The sequence below is a fragment of the Chroicocephalus ridibundus genome, chromosome 2, assembly GCF_963924245.1.
Source record: "Chroicocephalus ridibundus chromosome 2, bChrRid1.1, whole genome shotgun sequence".
In the NCBI taxonomy this organism is placed as follows: Eukaryota; Metazoa; Chordata; class Aves; order Charadriiformes; family Laridae; genus Chroicocephalus; species Chroicocephalus ridibundus.
The window spans coordinates 25,610,434-25,627,854 of NC_086285.1; the positions used below are offsets into that span (position 1 = coordinate 25,610,434).

A 17,421-nucleotide genomic window follows, 5' to 3' on the forward strand; every position below is an offset into this window, starting at 1 on the left:
AGACTAGAAGCTGATTATCAATAGTGCTAAAAGGAGCTAAAAAAATCAAAATGTAGTCTGCTTCTAATTCCTTATGTAGCTTTTCTTGCCTATTCTAGGTCCTTTCAAGGCAAACGTGGCAAAGGTATAATAGTTCATGTGTTTTTCTGACTGATAAAAGAGAAAAAACCCTCATCTTGTTTTATGTTACTTAAAATGCAAGTGCTTATTTTTTCAATTCTCACAGCAGACCACTAGTTCCTTCAGTGGTCTGCTAATAAGCTCACTAGTGAGTTCTGCTGAAATTCGCTTCTGTTTGAACCTGCCCTTGATGCAGGGCTGTCAGATGGAGCGTGTTTATCAGGCAGATAATGATGTTTGCAGTGGAGAGCATGTAGGTATATATGTGGGCACGCAACTAAGTATGCATATATAACAGTGTTGCTGTCTGAAGGAAATAAGAAACAGAAAGAAACAGAAATGCTGCCTATTTCTATAAGAAATAGAAATGCTGTCGTTTCTAAGACCACTTAATACAGCTGGGTGTAATGGATGAGCTTTCTGGCACAGGCTTTTTTCCCCCGCCTAAGTCTTCAAGCTGAGTACAAGTTGGGAGCAGTTGTTTTAAGAACATAATTTTTTTTGATGCATCAGGTTTGTCAAATCAACCAGCCCAAGGAATTTCCTCCCTCTCTTCCCTCTGGGTACTCACTTCTGCTTCAGTTTTGCAGTTGTCGTTCCAGTAGCTTCGTTGATGCTACTCTATGTGGGGCACAGCCCTGAAAACTTCCTTGGCACAGGAGGCGTTGAGTAAGCCTCAGACCTGTGTAAGCACAGACCTGTGCTGCAAGGTCTGAAGCAAAGAGCAACTCAAATCCATTTCCTGCTGGAAGAAAGTTTGTGTAACCGCACCACCCAGCATCGCTGAGTGGGTCGTGTGTAGCGCCCAGCAGAACAAGTGAATTTTGGCTCTGAGGCTGGGCTTCTGAAGGTGTGGATGTAATACATTAGCCTACTCCTTTTCTACTCTCTTTTAAAATCTTAAGTTAATGGTATGCAACAGGAAGGTCTTGCAATTGGTACTTCTTTCACCTAAGGAATATGAGTACCATATGCTTGCTCTTATTTATGCAGTCCTACGTAGGGATCTCTACACAGCATTTGATTACGAACATGCCACTTAATTCATCAAGATATGGCTAACTTGGCCTCTGAGAAGCAAATGGTGAACACTTAGGTACTGTGGGATTTGAACAAAACCAAAAATCTCTTGTTTTGTTTCACATAAGCAAAAATCACCTTTGACTAGTGAAATACAGCACCCATGTGAAAAGCCAGCTCTTTAACTGTGAGACATGGTTGCTAGTGAGGATGATGACTGTATGTTTGGGATAAAAAGGCAGAGGATCAACTTTTGTTTCCCAAATTTGTTCCCAAAAGATTTGCAAATAATTAAGTGTTTGCATAAAGGAAATTAAAAGCACATGTTTTACTTTAAATTTCAGATGAGCTTACTGTGTTAGTCTTCCCGTATTTTTATTCAAAAGAAGCACATTTAATTATAATAATCTGAAAAGATTTGAACTCTAGTACATATACTCACAATCTGAGCTATAAAAATGCAAAATACATCTGAGAGAAAATCTTGATCTGTAAATGCACAGTTTTTCAGGTTTCTCTAATCTCAGCGCTGATGAGAGTGAGCAGCTGCCCGAGCAAGACGGCGTGCCTCACCTTCTTGATGGTGCCTTGCATATGCTGGAGGATGGGTGGGTGGGTGATGATGTGAGCATCTGCATGAAATTCTCGCATGGTAATTTTGCAGTATGCCCGGGATCTCACATACAGTCAAGATCTGCTGACTGATATTACTATTTTTTATGATCAAATAAATGGGAGCATCTGAAAAACAAATACCAAAGCTATATGCTTGAAAGTGTCCTAAAATGTAATTTTTTGCAGTTGGCCAGAAACACGTATGTCTAGCTTTAGATTTGGTTGTATAAATCTATCTAGCAATAAAGGACAGATGCACTCGTACAGGTGTGTGAGAGTATTTCACGCTGAAAAGTAACTCAGAAGAAAACCTGGGGATATAATTGTGAGACTGAATTCCAGTTCTCTCATTAACTGGTCTCAAGCAGGAGATCCTGCTCGGGTAAAAGCTGGGAGGTTACCTCTTTTTTTTTGCCTTTGTTGCGACTGCTAGATTGGTGTTTGTGGGTGTGTTGTATTGTGGTTTCACAGTTCACGACTTAAAAATCTGGATCGTGATGGAGAAACTCAAGGACGAGATTGTTGTAGCTTCTCTATTCTGGCAGCTCTGAAATCAAAATCAGCTGGTTTAGTTACTGAGGAAGGATTAATTCTGTAAAGTACTGAGAGCTGGCATGTACACGAGGCTGGGCTTAATTACCACAGTAGACCCATCTAGTTTTACTGTCTGTGAAAGTTACAAGACTCTGGTTGGAGCCATGACAGTAAAATTGTGTAGAAAAATGTGAGCTGTATTTTATCGATATGTGATTTCTTTCCTTTTACAGAACTTAAAGCGAGGGGCCTCTAGTCTGCTTGGAGTAGGGGAGAAAGAGTTGATATCGATGATTAGGAGAAGCGTGGTCTGCAGTCACACAGCATATAAATGGAGCTTGAAATTAAGGATTCAGGACTAAAATTTGCCTCTCTATAGAGAGGGGTTCACCCTTTCCATGTTCTCCCTCTATTTTTCCCGCTTCCTGACTGATAAATATGATGAATAAGGTGTTTATTTAAAAAAAGGTTTAGAGCAGAGCAGTAGACTGAGTGAAGAAGGAAGATCCCTTTGAGAAGTTTGTTGATTTTGCTTACGCATGTCCCTTATAATTACATTTACATAACTGGTTCCAGTGTATCACTTTTTTAGTAAACACTCATCTGGCATAGCAATAGTTTTTCAGTTTCTTGCAGAACTGAATTGAAGTTCTTTGAATCTTTGGACATTAGGGCCTTAAGGCAATCTGGCCACGCAGTTGACTCTGTGTTTTCCTCCCACAGTGAAAATAGCTTAAATTGATTAGAGTGAAACTCTGCCAGTCCAGTCAAGAAAATAGGTTGTATACAATACTTCCCAACTGTTCTAGGTGGTTGTATGTCTACTGAAGTCAACGTTGCTGTGCCAGTTTGAACCAGCTCAGTATCTGACCGAACATATTGCAGAATGACAAGTAAAATCAAAATCGGTCTTTCCCAGGTCTAGGTTAGCTAGCAATGACTCAAGTCAGTTCAATTTTCTTTCCACCCAGCACCTTTTTGCACCAAAACAGATTAATGTGCAAATCTGCACTTTATTAGCTGAACTCCCTTGTGTGTCTTGGGCTTGTTGTCATGCTGCGCTGTCTAGCTGCATGCTATTTTTCAGTCCTTCGTCAGCTATGGCTGGACTATTCACTTACAAAGTATAGAAAGTCTGTATTTTCTTCCAGTTTTTGTAGGTAAGTATGTGCTTGCATAGATGTTTTTAATTCAGATTTGTAAACTTCAATTCAAGGGTGAGCTCAGGTCCTGCTAAGGCTGATGCAACTTGGCTCTTAACTTTACTGGACCTCAGGCTATTCCTCTGGAGAGCAGAAGCTGAATTAGTGAACAACAGGTACAATTTGAGTTGCGATGTTCCTCTCCCTTGTAAGTTGGGGTCTTATTGCCAATGCCAATACGATGCTTGAACTACTCACTGCAGGATGTGTACTTCAGTACTGAGTCTTTATTTATGCTATTGGGTATTAAAACATAATCCCAGGCACCGACTCCAGTGCCATGTAACTGGTACCGAACCATGGCTGCGTCTAACAATGGTCCTGACTACTTTGCCCATTTGATTTAAAGACCTGCCTCGGGGCATTGGCACATCTGTAGCAGATGCATTGCATGCAACGTAGAATAGAGAGAAAAAGAAACTGGCACTTCCTATAGTTTTAATCTGGATGGTTCAGGTGTTGATAAACTGTTTTGTTGTAATATGTGCGCACAGTCAATTGTAAGGAAATCTCTTCACTTGCTGCTCTCAGTCAGAATGTACCCAGCAACTTCTTTTTTTCCCCTGTTTAACCCTTATGTTCTGCACTCATTGCGATATCACGACTTAACAGAAAATAGAGAAAAAACCTACCACAATGGTTTAAATTGCGTTTCCTTTTTATAGTATCCAAGCGGCTAAGTGCCTGGGATAACTGACTTAATCAGTGATTGGAAAGTACCGTAGAGCTTCTAATTTACGAAATTTAGGATAGTGTCAGTAGCGTGGTATTCAATGTAAATGCATCTCAAGTTCACACTAAGTAATATGGTAGCACTTTCAACAACGAGACATTTCAGAAATGAGTTCAAATGTGTTAAGAAATGTGCACGAAATTGGTAATAAAAATGTTTTATTTGGAGAGACATACTTACGGAGCAATATATTTTCTGTTAGTAAAATGTACCATAGGACCTATATTTCTTACAATACCCTAATCCTAACAACAAATTGAGGTTTATAACACCATATAACATAGTTCATAAAAATTCACCTAATAATTTTAGTTTGTTGAGAACTGCGTAATGATGGCACATCTGAGAGTTGCCGAGTCATCTCTTTCCTTAGCTAAACATTCTGACAGAGAAGTCAGCTAGATGCTACTTTAATGGTCGTCTAAAGTAGTCAAATATTTTCCAAGTGCAGAAACTTTTTGTTGGTAATACACAAAAAAAAAAACCCAACAAAAAACCACCACACAAAAAAGCCTTTCAAACTTTTGTTTCCTGTGTTCATCTACATCTAAAAGCCTTTAAGAGTATGACTATGTAGTAAGCATTTGGGGTTTTTTTGCTAAGAAAGTTATTTGAGTAAATTTAGATACAATATTACAAAAGTGATACTTATAATTTATATTGGTGCTAAAACTAGTTATAGCTTCCAGTTTCCAGTACAGTTGTCATACTAATCTAAGAGGGAGTGATTTCATTGTTTTAACTGCATCAGTGTGGTTAAAGCAACAAAAATGGTAAATGCGGAGTGGCCCTCGGACGCAGTTTGCAGGTCTACCATTTACCGAAAACTTCCGATAGTGAAGTCAATGGGAGTTGAAGTTTCTGCATACATCTTTTTAGTTAAAGAAAATAATAAAAAAAAAAGAAAATAGATATAAGAAACAAAATCATCCACATTGATGCTAGGATTTTGTGTGTGCCATAGTTTTGGCCCCTTTAGAACTGACTACATATTAAGTATATATCACAACTTTAGAACTGACATAAACAAAATATACAAATACAAGAATTAGAACACAATCCCTCCCAGGTTATATTTACAGTTGTTTTGCACAGTAAGATGCATGCGTATGTGTGTGCATATATATATATATAAAATGCTATTGTAACTGTACAGTGTGCCTATTAAATGTCGTGCTCATGGTGGAAAGGAATCAAAATCAGTTTTTGAGGTTTCACATTTTGTAAGTTCAGGACTTCTTCACAGCAACTAAAACCATCACACTAGGGTACCTGGCCAGGGCGAGTGCCAGTCTATATGGTAGGATTTCAGTGCAATGAGGCTTCATGGAAAATGTTATTGTATTCACCAGCTGGATTGCATTTGTTTCTTCCTGCGAGACACTTAGCTCCTGTTCAAAGTACTGACTCTTCACTTCTGCAGCAGCTTTCATAGCATCTTCCTCTGTCAACCAGAGTCCTGCTGCAGAGCAAGCATCTTCTTGGATATGAGGAAGTACTTATATCTGATCTTAATGTTTGAGTAAATAAGCTGTCATTGTACTTGTTACTTCTGCTCATTATTTGTATATCTTCTTTAGAAAATGGACTCTTCTGTGGCCATCATGTTTTGCATGTCCCTATGTGTCACACAGACCCACACTTCATCTTATGCCTCCTGAGAAGCATAAAAAAATGACAGTGAGGTCACTGAGAATTGTATTTGTGATGAGGGAAAAAAAAACCACCTGGATTTCAGGCGTCTTTTTTTTTTTCTCTAGCAGTCAAAAACTACTTTAGAAATAATTGTAAAAGTTTCCATTTCTATTGATGCCGCAGTAAATGAGCTTTAGGTCATGATGGTTTTGTTTGTTTGTTTTAACAAATTGGGGTCTTTTAGAGGGTTTTAGTGGTTTGGGTTTTTTTTTCTCCCTGTTTGTATGGCAATTGCTCCTATTCTGGCTTTCTTACCTTGTCTTGAGGCTTGAGCTGCAGTAGTTACATAGAAATGATGAAGTGATGAAAATTGACAGTATATAAATATATTTGAAAAAAAAAATCTTGGTTTTAGCATAAATAATTGAATGTGCCTCTTCTTTTCCTTACAGAACGGTTTACACAGTACAGCCCTAAAAACCTTAGACAAGCATGGAATAAGTAAGTATTTTTAAATTTTTTTTATTTACTCTTTTGACTCTTCAAGGATATGATTCATGCCAAGCTGAAGTTATCATAGTTAACATAAAAAGACTATCATTTTTATTTACAGTACGAATGTGGAATTACTGAGGTATTATTCTTTCCTTCTGTTTTTGAATTGCCAATTACCTGTAAATAGATAGAAACTGTATAGCGTATTTTCTTTTTGGGGATGTCAGTTGGCAAGTATATTGACCTCGTTGAGAGATGCTGTGTTATTGCTTTGGGCCATCAGTTTTGAATCTTGTTTTCTCTGTTCCAGTATAACAATTAAGAGACTTCTAAATAATATGTTTCTAATCAACTTTTGAGTGTTTTTTCCACATAGTCATCTCCTGTTGACAGGTCCATCTGGTCATTGCTGTGAGCTGATGACCATCCTGTTGTGTATTTTAATTATCATGACTGAAGAAAGTCAATATGAATTTGTGACTACTTTTTTTTTCTTTTACTGTTTCCTGAATTTTTTCACATTTACATCAGATGGACACTGATATAAAGGTATTGTGCTCAAAATCCAGAAAGGTTGCCTAGTAAGCCAGGAATGCCTAACCAATCATCTGTGTGAAGTTTACTAGAAGATTTCTCAGCACATGAAGAATCTTTGTAGACAGGATATTTGGGCAGTGCTGTATTGAGTGATTAATATCTTTTATATTTTGAAGAAAGCATGCACAGTTTGAGTTGGATGAGCAGGATAACAGCTATGTCAACAACTTGTCTTGCCTGAAAAATTATTAGAATTTTTTTCCACTCTCTTTTGACCAAAATTTTTTGCATTCCAGATTTTATTGTTGGTACCAACAGGCTGTGTTGCTGGTAGTTTACCAGGGAGTTCAAGAGATAAATCAGCAGGAGACTGAAGCATCTCCTCCTCCAAGTTTGCCACTGAAGTTGAAGATAGGAAATGCTTTGGTGAAAGAAATTCTTGGTTATAAAGAAGTTACAGATAGAGTAGAAATCCAAATCCTTTTTCAATATCCTAATTTATTAGCAACGGAATGTGTCTACAGCTCTGAAATTCATAGCATGGTCACTTGCCCAAGATGTGATGAGGTTTATACTCACTTTTCCATTCTGTTACTTCTTCTTCATCTGCTCCTTCTCAAACCAATTTGGTCCAGTGCTCTGGACTGAAGCACAAAGTCATTTTTAATTTAAATAAAAACAGCAACCAGCTTTTGAAATTGGGATTAACTGAGGGAGGAGAAATCTCTTAATGTAACAGGATCATAGTTAAAATTAGTAGTTAATTGTTGGATATGATACCATCGGTGTTCACCCTTGAGTCAGAACCTGTGTTTCTGCAGTGCCAGGTGTCTTTCCTGACCCTGCAGCTCACTCTGCATTACTACTGGATCCTCCATGGCTCCTGCAATGAGACACGTAAAGCTGGCACTGAAGTCAGTGCAGGCCTTCACAACGGTTGCTACCTACCTGAGTTAATTGACTTTCAACAGTCTGTAAGTTCCTGGCTTGTCCAGGTCAGACTGGGAGCCTAATTTGGTGACTTTTGTGGAAGAATCCATCTCCTGTTTACTCTAGAGGGACTAAAGGAAGATAAACTTCACTTATAGTTAGCTTTCGTGAATATTTCAAACAGTTTTGGCAGTTCTTGTGATCCTTGCAGGCATCTTGCAATGTTGGACTCTACCTCAGTCTTACTGCTTGGAATAATGTAATTCCCTGAAAGGCACAGCTTTCATTTTAAAAAGTTAGTCACTAGAATTGTCTATATTCTGTCCTTTAACAATGAACAAACTTGCAAGTTCATTTTTTCTTTGAAAGTAGTTAATGAAATCCAAAAGCTTGGAAGAAGCAATTATATTACAACACAGGCAATTAGATCTGGATTGGGAAAGAGGGACAAGGAAACTGATACTGATGTGAATGTGTTTGCTTGGGGGCATATATATATGCGTAAGTAATGTGAATAGATACTGGCACGCTATTCCATCCGTTCTGCAGGCACGGACTGAGTGCCTTTCTGTATTTTAACAGCACTTAGACAAGCAGTATCTATGTATGAATAAGTACAATAATAGATTTGAATTTTAAAAGTTGTGGTTTTATATTTCCTTCAAGAACATCGCATGAAATTTCTGTTTTCGTAAAATACAAAAAAAAAAAAAAAAAGAACAAAACCCAGTTTGCTTAGAACAAACCCTCAATCTCTGAGACTTCATAATTGACACAAGTTATGATCACATCACAGGCTGATTCAAATGAGACCAGAGCTTTTTCATTTCCAAGAAACCTCTTCAAAAATATTTATACATTTTCAGTGCTCTGTGCATAAAGGATTTGCAATTTTTCAGCATAAATGAAGGGATTGGAAGACCGAAAGCAATGACAATACGAGGAGTTCAGCACTTCATATGTGCAGTTCTACTATAATAGGAAATATTCAGTGCCTCAAAATTATGTATCATTTACATTCGAAATGTAAAGGATTTCTCTTTTTCTAGTGTAAATCTTTATCTGTGTGCTGTATTAGAGCGCTGTTGCTTGCACAGCTGTAGTTAAGGATGTATAAACATTTCTGTTATAGACATCATATTCCCAAGGGTTTATAATTCAGCTATAAAACTTAACACATGGACAGACTGATTCATTTTAGAAATTTTCCTCCTTTGTTAGCATGTTTCAGAAAGCAGCAATCTCTGATCTTAAAAAAAAAAAAAAAATCCTTTTAAACGTCCTGATTTAATTTGTTGAAGACTATTGATGACACAAAAATGTTCCATTTGAAATAGAGTACTTTTAAGGGCATGTGGGATAAACGTGAGACCTAGGATGTGGAGAAAAACATACAGACTTTTGTTTTTAAGTATGTATTGGTTTTGTTACAGAGTTACTTCCTCTTGACAGCAGCTTTGAAAGATATACCTTAAAGAACAATGTTTATGGTTTTGGAAGGATTTAGGTGTGTGCTTAGACTTCTCTGAGGTTAAGTCCTGTTACTGCATTTTATAGAAGGGGGAATTAGGATACAAAGAAACAAAGGAGTTTGTCACACAGAATCTGCCACAGAAACTGTAAAACAGAGCACAACGTTGAACTTTGTGCTCCCAGATTGGAAGAGAACATCTTTGATTTTCTAAACACAATGAAGCTTTCACCATCTACTGTTCCGTCTTTCAGGCACCGTCTGGCCATTTTTCTTGTTGGTATGTATGTTTTGAGGTCCTGGCATGGAAGAATGAGAATATGGGTTTAGAAGTCTTCAAAGAGGCTTATGTCAAAACGTACATTAGAATTCAGTTTATGTAAGGAGAAGTTACTAGAAGGAAGAATAACACTCTTCCAACATCTGCAGAGCCAGCTTCAAGTCTGTAAGGCAGAAGGAACAGGGGCAAAAAAAGCCACAGATGGTAGATGGGGGGCAAAATAATGGCACCTGACCGAATACGCCAGATTCCATGAGATGTGAATTTTAAAGGCAGAGGCAGACAATGGAACAATGATGGACACATGCCAGCGGCTCTGTAATTCCCAGTCTAACTGGAAATTAGCTAAAAGCGTGGAATGTAACAGCAATGACAAAGGGAAACCCAGCACGCTCATTATATAAGAAGTCAGATCCCTAAAATTCTTAGAATAGAATTGGTCAATGTTAGAGGCTACTTTTGGGAAGCGTTTGAGTGAAATAATGTAACTACCACTTATAGTGACTTAAGTTCTTTGGAGACTTTAACACTTAATTTCTTCAAAATCTTAAAGAGATAAGATGTGATTTATAAATTTTGTAGAAAATGCCTCTAACGTTAGGAAACAAAACTTGCATTGACAGTTGCTTCTATCTATCTACTGTGAAGCTTCACCTACATTGCGTGACCTAACATATTGTGGAATGTGATTATAAAATACTGGCCTAAAAAGAATTAAGATTTGGTAATCTGATCTTCCTATAGAGTTCATAATTAATTATTTTTTCACCTTTTTTTCCTGAACTTTTCTGTTCAATTATCTCTACACAACAAAACCCAAGAACAGCTCTGCCTTCAGAATTCAATGCAATCTGTTTCAATTTGCAAAAGCTTCTCCACAATAATAAATCCTTACAGAAGAATAACAAAAGAGAACTAATTATCCTTGTGTATATTTGGTAGGATATAAAAAGCTTGTTCACATCCTTCTGTCATAATGGGTTGCATTGTGAGAAAGTAGGTTGGAAAGAAAAGGTGCAGCTGAAAACAAATTCTGCTCTGCATAAATAGGACTACTACTTCATAATTCCCCAACATGGCAGTATTTATTATATAAATAAAACTGTATTCTCACAGCTAGTCCCACTACTGGGGATTTCTTGCTCTAACAAGATGGCCTCTGTACTTCCCGAGGCCAGGGTGTTTAAAAGTTTCATTGCAGGATGAGCTTGCCTATTTTGGGACTGTTACTCAGTGAAAACTTCCCAAGAAAACAAAGGGAGTGAATAGAGATGAGTCCAAGTATTTTGAGTCTGTATTTCATTTCAAGCATGACACAGACTATGGAACTGTTTACAGTTAAGACTTGGGAAGGACTTGGGGTATTTTTGTTTGGTTTTTTGTTTTTAAGGCAATCTTTGCCTTACTGGGGTTTTGACTAAAGACAAAACTCTCTTCTGATTGTCACTTCTACCCCCTTCACCTCCTGTCCCTGCACCAGCATTGCTTGTTGTAATACAGTCTGTAGCACCACTGAAAGTATATTCAAGCTCTCAAGCGCAGAAGGAACAAAAAGCTTTAGTGTTGTCATTGCCAAAACCTTTCTGATGGATACAACTAAGCAATCGGGATTGAAAACTATACCTGGGCACAATGTGGATTATATATGTACGACTGTGTGCGGTTTGAATGTGTTGAGGTTGCGCTGAGGCTGTCCCCTCACCTGCATTTGATGAGTGACCAGGAATTGGGCTCTGGGGGAGCAAGGATGGAAGCCGGATGCAAAGGGAAAAGATTTTGTAGAAGTATTTGTGATATATATATAAAATCACAAACATATCACAGAGGTGTATAAACCTGCCTCTGTCTCCTGGTGATTTGCAGTGATACTGCTGTGCTGGAAAAAAAAAATAAATTTTAGTTTCCCATTTTGTTTCATATGTCCCATAAATATCCCTTGATCCGTCGTTACCTTTCGCCGGAGGGACCGTAGCAATCGTATCATGACAAAAACCTACGTTAACCTGCGACACAAACAAGAAGTCCTTTACCAGGTAGCAAATCTATTACACTGTCTTTAGCAAAAAACCAGCTTCCCCGGACCCCGGCATCAGGCAGGTTGTGTGTGTCCCCTCTCTCCCGTCGCCGCCCCCCCGCGGGGCGGTGTCCGGGGTCGCGAACCGGCGCTGCCGGGCGGGGCGGGGAGGGGGCGGCAGGGGGCGCGCGCGGGCCGGCAGAGCGCCTCCGCAGGGAGCGGGAACCCTCCCGGCAAATAGTTTTCCTAACTCCGCTTTATTTTTATTTGACTCCTTAACGGGGTTTATCAAATTAATTTCATTAATGAAGTGGTGGTGGAAGCTGCTTGTCTAAACCTCAGGGCGTTTTTCGTGTGTCCGCTGCTGTACGTTGCACCCGCTCCGCGCCCATTTCTGCCTCCCTGGCACCATAAAGGCGCTCGGCTGCGAAAGTGCAAAAGGCAGCAAAAGTTCTCAGCCCAGCTCGGGAACGGTTGGTGCTAAGCTGAAATGCACTGCAGGTTTTGTCAGCTGCACGGGAATGAATTATATGATGCCGATTGAAGCCAATGACTGAGAAAGATCTCAAAAGTTTCTCTATTTATCCTTCTGCCAAGATTAAAAATTCTTTACAGTTGCCATTTGAATGTTTCCTCCAATAAATTGCTCAGATGTTATAACTTTTATAAATATGGGGGGAGGTTATTCCTAACAGGCTTCATTGTTAGAATGTTTATCCTGACATTCAATTTATTTTTGCTTTATTCTAAATTCCTCCTCTTTTGTTTCACTAAGCTTAATGTATTGTGTGACATCCTCTTGGCCCAGTTAAAAATACTAATAAACCTTCTAAACTGGATCACAAAAGCCCTTGTCCTCTTTTTCAGAGTACTAATAACTCTATGTTGTTTCATTAGTAAAATTACACTGTTACTGCCCTATGCCTTTCCCATCCATGACAGCTGTGAAAATACAGCCCCAATGTACATGGATGTTCTTTGTTGTCTTCTGCAACATCTAATTCATTTTCTGTCATTAGACTAGAGTTTGTTGGCATTCTTATCTCCAAACCTGTCCATATTTTGGGTTTTTTTCCACTGGAAGTAATTGTTTGTTGTTCTCTATCCTCTATCTGGTTTGTAGGTTTTCTGCCCCCATATCTCACTTTTGTTAGCCTCTTTGTACTAATTTTTTTGTCTTCTATGGTGTTTTCAACATTTATTTTAATCTAAGAATTGATTCAGTATGCAGTGTATGCCTTAGTCCAGTTCATTAATAAAGATGTTAAATAAAACTGTGACTAACACTAATCCCTCTGGCACACAGCTGGACACTTCCCTTCCAACTCAGTACATTGCCACTCATCATTACCCTTTGCTTATGGTCTGTCAGCCAGTTTTCAGTCTATGTGATAGCGTATCACATCCCAGCTCTTTGGTGTTTGCCCACAGAGCAAGAGTTTTTAAAGAAATTACACTAGACATTATCCCTTGTCGCTTTGTTCCACCAATGATTTAGTCCATTTTCAAAAATAATCAATTTATCTGATGTCTTGTTCATTAGTCATCTCTTCTTTTGATTGCTATTTCATCTCAGCTTTTTCCTAAAACTAATTTTGCTTCCACATTGTCTATATTTTCTTCCCATATTGTCTATATTTTGTTTCTATATTGGCCGGTAAGTACTTGCCAAGATTCTCTTCCCGTTTTGGAAAACAGAAAGGAAGTATGTGTATATATATTTTTTTAAGTCTAGTAAATGTCTTTAGAATGCAGAGCGAAATTAGCTAATTTTACAGTAACTTATCTACAGTAATAAGCCTGTAAAGAGAACTGAGGAAAGAGAACTAACTCTTCTTGTGTAGTTTTCCTGGAAAGAGCTTTAAAAGGTGCCTTACATTTGTTTGCTATCCTCACTAATTCCTTAAAAATTCCTTAAGATATTGAGACGTATATCAGATAGACATGTTTATTTGGTGTTTCCAGGTATGATTTTTTTTTTCTAAGTATGTTCTTGATTAACGTTTTTGAATACTTACTGATCAACTCTTTTCAGATGTTTCCAGTTGTTCTTTCTCCTTATGCATTTCTACATGCCAACGTTTTATTAATTTCTCAGAATTATGTTTTTGGTAGTCTGTTACTCATATGTTGCCACAGTGTCTGTATTCATTTCTTGGTTTGAAGTCTAATACTTTCTGATCAGAGGCACCAGGCATCATTATATCCTCGCATTCCTAATTCTGCCCTCCTCATGGAGTTCTGTACTGTTGGCCTGTCTGCTGTAGTCTTTCTTCTCCGGATAATGACATTGCTGATAAAATTGAGTCTCTGAGTTGCGTTTTAAAAATACGCGTCTGAGGAATTGAAGACATACTGTGAAGGGAGTAATATAAGTGAAGTAGACCTTACTGCTGGGTCTCTTGTTATTTGTATGTAGCCGTTAAAGGCAAGATTTTTCCAAAATGAGAGCGAAAACGATAGGCACCTTAAGAATTGGGCTGGCATTCAAAAGTGCTTAGTGCTAAGCAACTCCTCTTGGCTTAAGTGGCTTGATATTTTCCACTGCTTTTTGTCATGTATTACAGGTAATTTTTCTGTAACTCAACAGTTCCTTTGATTCTCATCTTAGGGTCCCAGAAATGTACCTGGTTTGGGGAGATGGTGCAGACAGGCAATAACTGCAGTAATATGAGTAATGCTACTGAGTTTTGCCACCTCTGCAGATAGTTTAAGCCAATCTCAAACCCCATGTCATTTGGCTCTGTTGCCAGCCAAAGACCTACAGGCAGTAGTTAAGGTTTCTGCAGTGGTACAAACATCACAAAATATCTTTACCTTAGGCAAATACTTATTTTACTGATTTTTATGACAATTTGATATGGAATTTTCAGCCTGAATTTGACCACGACCTTTTCTGTGGTAGGGTGGTAACCATAGATATTGCCATTCGTGAGAATCTCCTGTGACCATCTCCCTAAATTCATTGCAATTTTGTCATGAAAACCTTAATTGCTTCCTTTCCCACATTTCTGGCTGTGATGCTTCATGGATCTGCCTTCAGATTTCTGACTTCTTTCCTGCCATAAAGGACAGAGAAACAAGAATTTTTGCTTTTTCATGCATTTTTTTAAATTAGTAATGCAGAAACATGTGGCATTGTAGGAGACTAGTGAAAACAGTGATTTGTTTCAAAACGTAAAGTTATTTGCTAGCCAAAGACTTTTCATAATTAAATTTAGTGATTCCTTTCAATAACCTATTTTAGAAAGTTTGAAGATATTATTTGAGAATTCGTGAAAGATGCTGGCTGCAGGCAGATCGTCATGTATCTATGTTCAGTGCCTGCTTGACCTGAGCGTCAAAATGGGAAGACAGGAGACAATAATCCTTGCTGATGCATTAAAATGGAGAGGTTAGATTCTGTATCTTCAGCAATACGCTGTGAATAATGAGCCTCAGCATAGGGCTGGTGCACCTGTCATTGCTGGAGGGCAAAGAGGCAAGTGGTTCCAAAGGGAACTGACCTTCTTCTTTTAGGCATCGAGTCAATCCCATATCCTAAGGCACACATTCTGCGTTAAAATTATGATAACTCTCCTGGTATTATGCTGAAGAACAGACTGGTGAGAATCTATGGAAAAAACCCCATAAAACGATGGTGATGGTGGTTTATGTGTTGTTTTTAATTAAGCCTTTATAGGAGATGTATTCTGTAATTTTGAAAGACATCCCTAAAACAATTAAGTTCTTCTCTGATTAAGATAAATTTAACTGAAGTTTAAAATAAAATTTGGAAATGTTGTTTGTCCAAATTAGCAGCTTGCTGGATACCAAAATGTAAATGACAATATTTATCACTAACTGTGATTCACAAAAAACCTGCATCCTTTTAAATAATGTAATGTATAATACAGTGTATATCCACTGTCTGCTACCTCAGCTGAATTTATACACATAAGATCTGATTTACAAATAGACAACTTTTTGTTAAATTATTCACATCTCATAATAATTGATCTTACAGAGCTGATCTTGTGCTGGAGCATATTTGATCATAAATTCAATGAAAGCAGCCACCATCTTTGTGATGTTTGTCCAGCTAAATCCTTCAGTGAATAAAATAATAAAGACGCCAGCTGTGTTTGTTTTATGATCACTACTGCAATAGGAGGCTAGAAATACAAATGAATAAAAGCTCTAATTTTTTGTGTTGGATTTATGAACTCAGAATCTTACTGCAAAGAATTTAAATGGAAAAAATAAAATTTTTATTTCTGCCATGTTCTCATAAATTTATTGTTTGCTTTTTTTGTTCCTAATGTTTAGGAATCCAGAATAGTTTTAAAATATTGCTGTTGTTTGGACCCAAACTTACAGAATCCAAGGAAATCTTGTAAAAATAGATGACATTTATGCTTTTCTCTCTGACACCGTTGCAAGTTAAGATTGGGCCATCATTTTTGTATTGCCTTCTTTGATTAGATTCTATAGCAATCTTAAAGCTCTGTTTACTAGTGTGTGCTGTTAGTGTGCTTCAAAGTAATTTCACCACCCTGACATAAAAAATCATACTCCGGATTATTATTGGCCTTCCTTCAGCATTATGACTTTTGTGGAATACTGTTATATTCCTTTTATTTCTTTCATATTTGATCCATAAAGTGCCCTTGAGTCAAGCTTTATTCTGCAACCGTGAGGGCATGAATCTTTCCTGAGATGTTGACAGATAGTGTTTGGTGAATTATCATTTTCTGTCAGATACAGCCTCGGTCTATACTGCTAACGAAAGCAGAGCCAGGGACTATGGTCTGGCCCCGAGGCCATGTGGCAGACCTTAGCTACAGCTGTACTAAGTAACGCTTGGGCATGCATCTCCCGTGGGCTTTGTGTGGTCCCCATGCAGCTGCAACTATTATTTTGGGGGTGTTCAATATTAGTTTTTAATTCAAAATTTCCAGAATAACATAAGACCAGTGCTGCAGACCATGAGAACTGTATTTTCTAGCATACGACTGAAGGTAATACGTTGCGTGCCCTACTTGTAAGAGGCTGGTACGTGCTGCCTTTTGGGAATGGTCCCTGGCGTGGGTTGTTCCCTGAACTGTGCCGAGGAGTGGTTTTGGAGAATGCCGCTTGGCATGGGACAAAATAATCCAGGGGGCAATGTGGACAGTCAGTAGTTGAGTGGTCAGGCTCTCTCCCTAGCCCTACTGAATTCGGCAATACAGGCTTCAGCAGAGAGATTCTTGCTATTCCCTGCCCCTTGCACACTTGGGCATATTCCCAGTGAAGTTTCTCCTCTCACTGCAATGCTGACATCCTTTGTCACCTAGGCCTGAAGCCTTAGGGGTGTTTTTTTATCTTTCCTTTCCTATCTCATGTATGCAGACTGCTATATACATTTTACAGTTTGTTTTTTTTTTTTTATTTCTAGCTTTTACAAGATACTTCTTTCCTTCCCCAGCTAACTCAGTCACGCAGATCTTGCTTATCATAACATACTTCTCATGTCCTCTCCTCACCAGCACTTTCCTTCAGATCATATAAAAAGAACCAGTAAATTCAGTTTATTTTTTCGTGGATTATTTAGCTCCCCTCCCAACACTGGCTGTTTCACTCCATCATTTTTGAACTCTTTCTTATCCTTTTTAAAATCCTCCATATTTATGCTTTTTCCTCTGTTCCTTCACAAAGCTCTGTGTATGCTCCTGTCCCCTGTTCTTATGTTAGTGATCCCTTACTCATATTTAGGTCTTCTCCTGTCCCCCAGATAATTCAGGCAGACTCACAACTGCTGTCTTCCCTTCTGGGAATCAGATGGGCTTGTGCCCAGATAGTGTATTTAGCAGTTGT

The 17,421-nt window shown here is 38.3% G+C and overlaps 1 protein-coding gene across 3 annotated transcripts in view; it reads left to right on the forward strand.

Annotated features, from left to right (window-relative positions):
• The window catches only part of CDK14 (cyclin dependent kinase 14), a 329,408-nt gene that overhangs the window by 229,733 nt on the left and 82,254 nt on the right, over nucleotides 1-17,421 (forward strand). For all 3 annotated transcript variants that reach the window (XM_063324807.1, XM_063324809.1, XM_063324808.1), the window contains one exon: nucleotides 6,312-6,360. In XM_063324807.1, coding sequence (XP_063180877.1) covers nucleotides 6,312-6,360 — 49 coding nt within the window. The remainder of the gene's footprint in view (nucleotides 1-6,311; nucleotides 6,361-17,421) is intronic.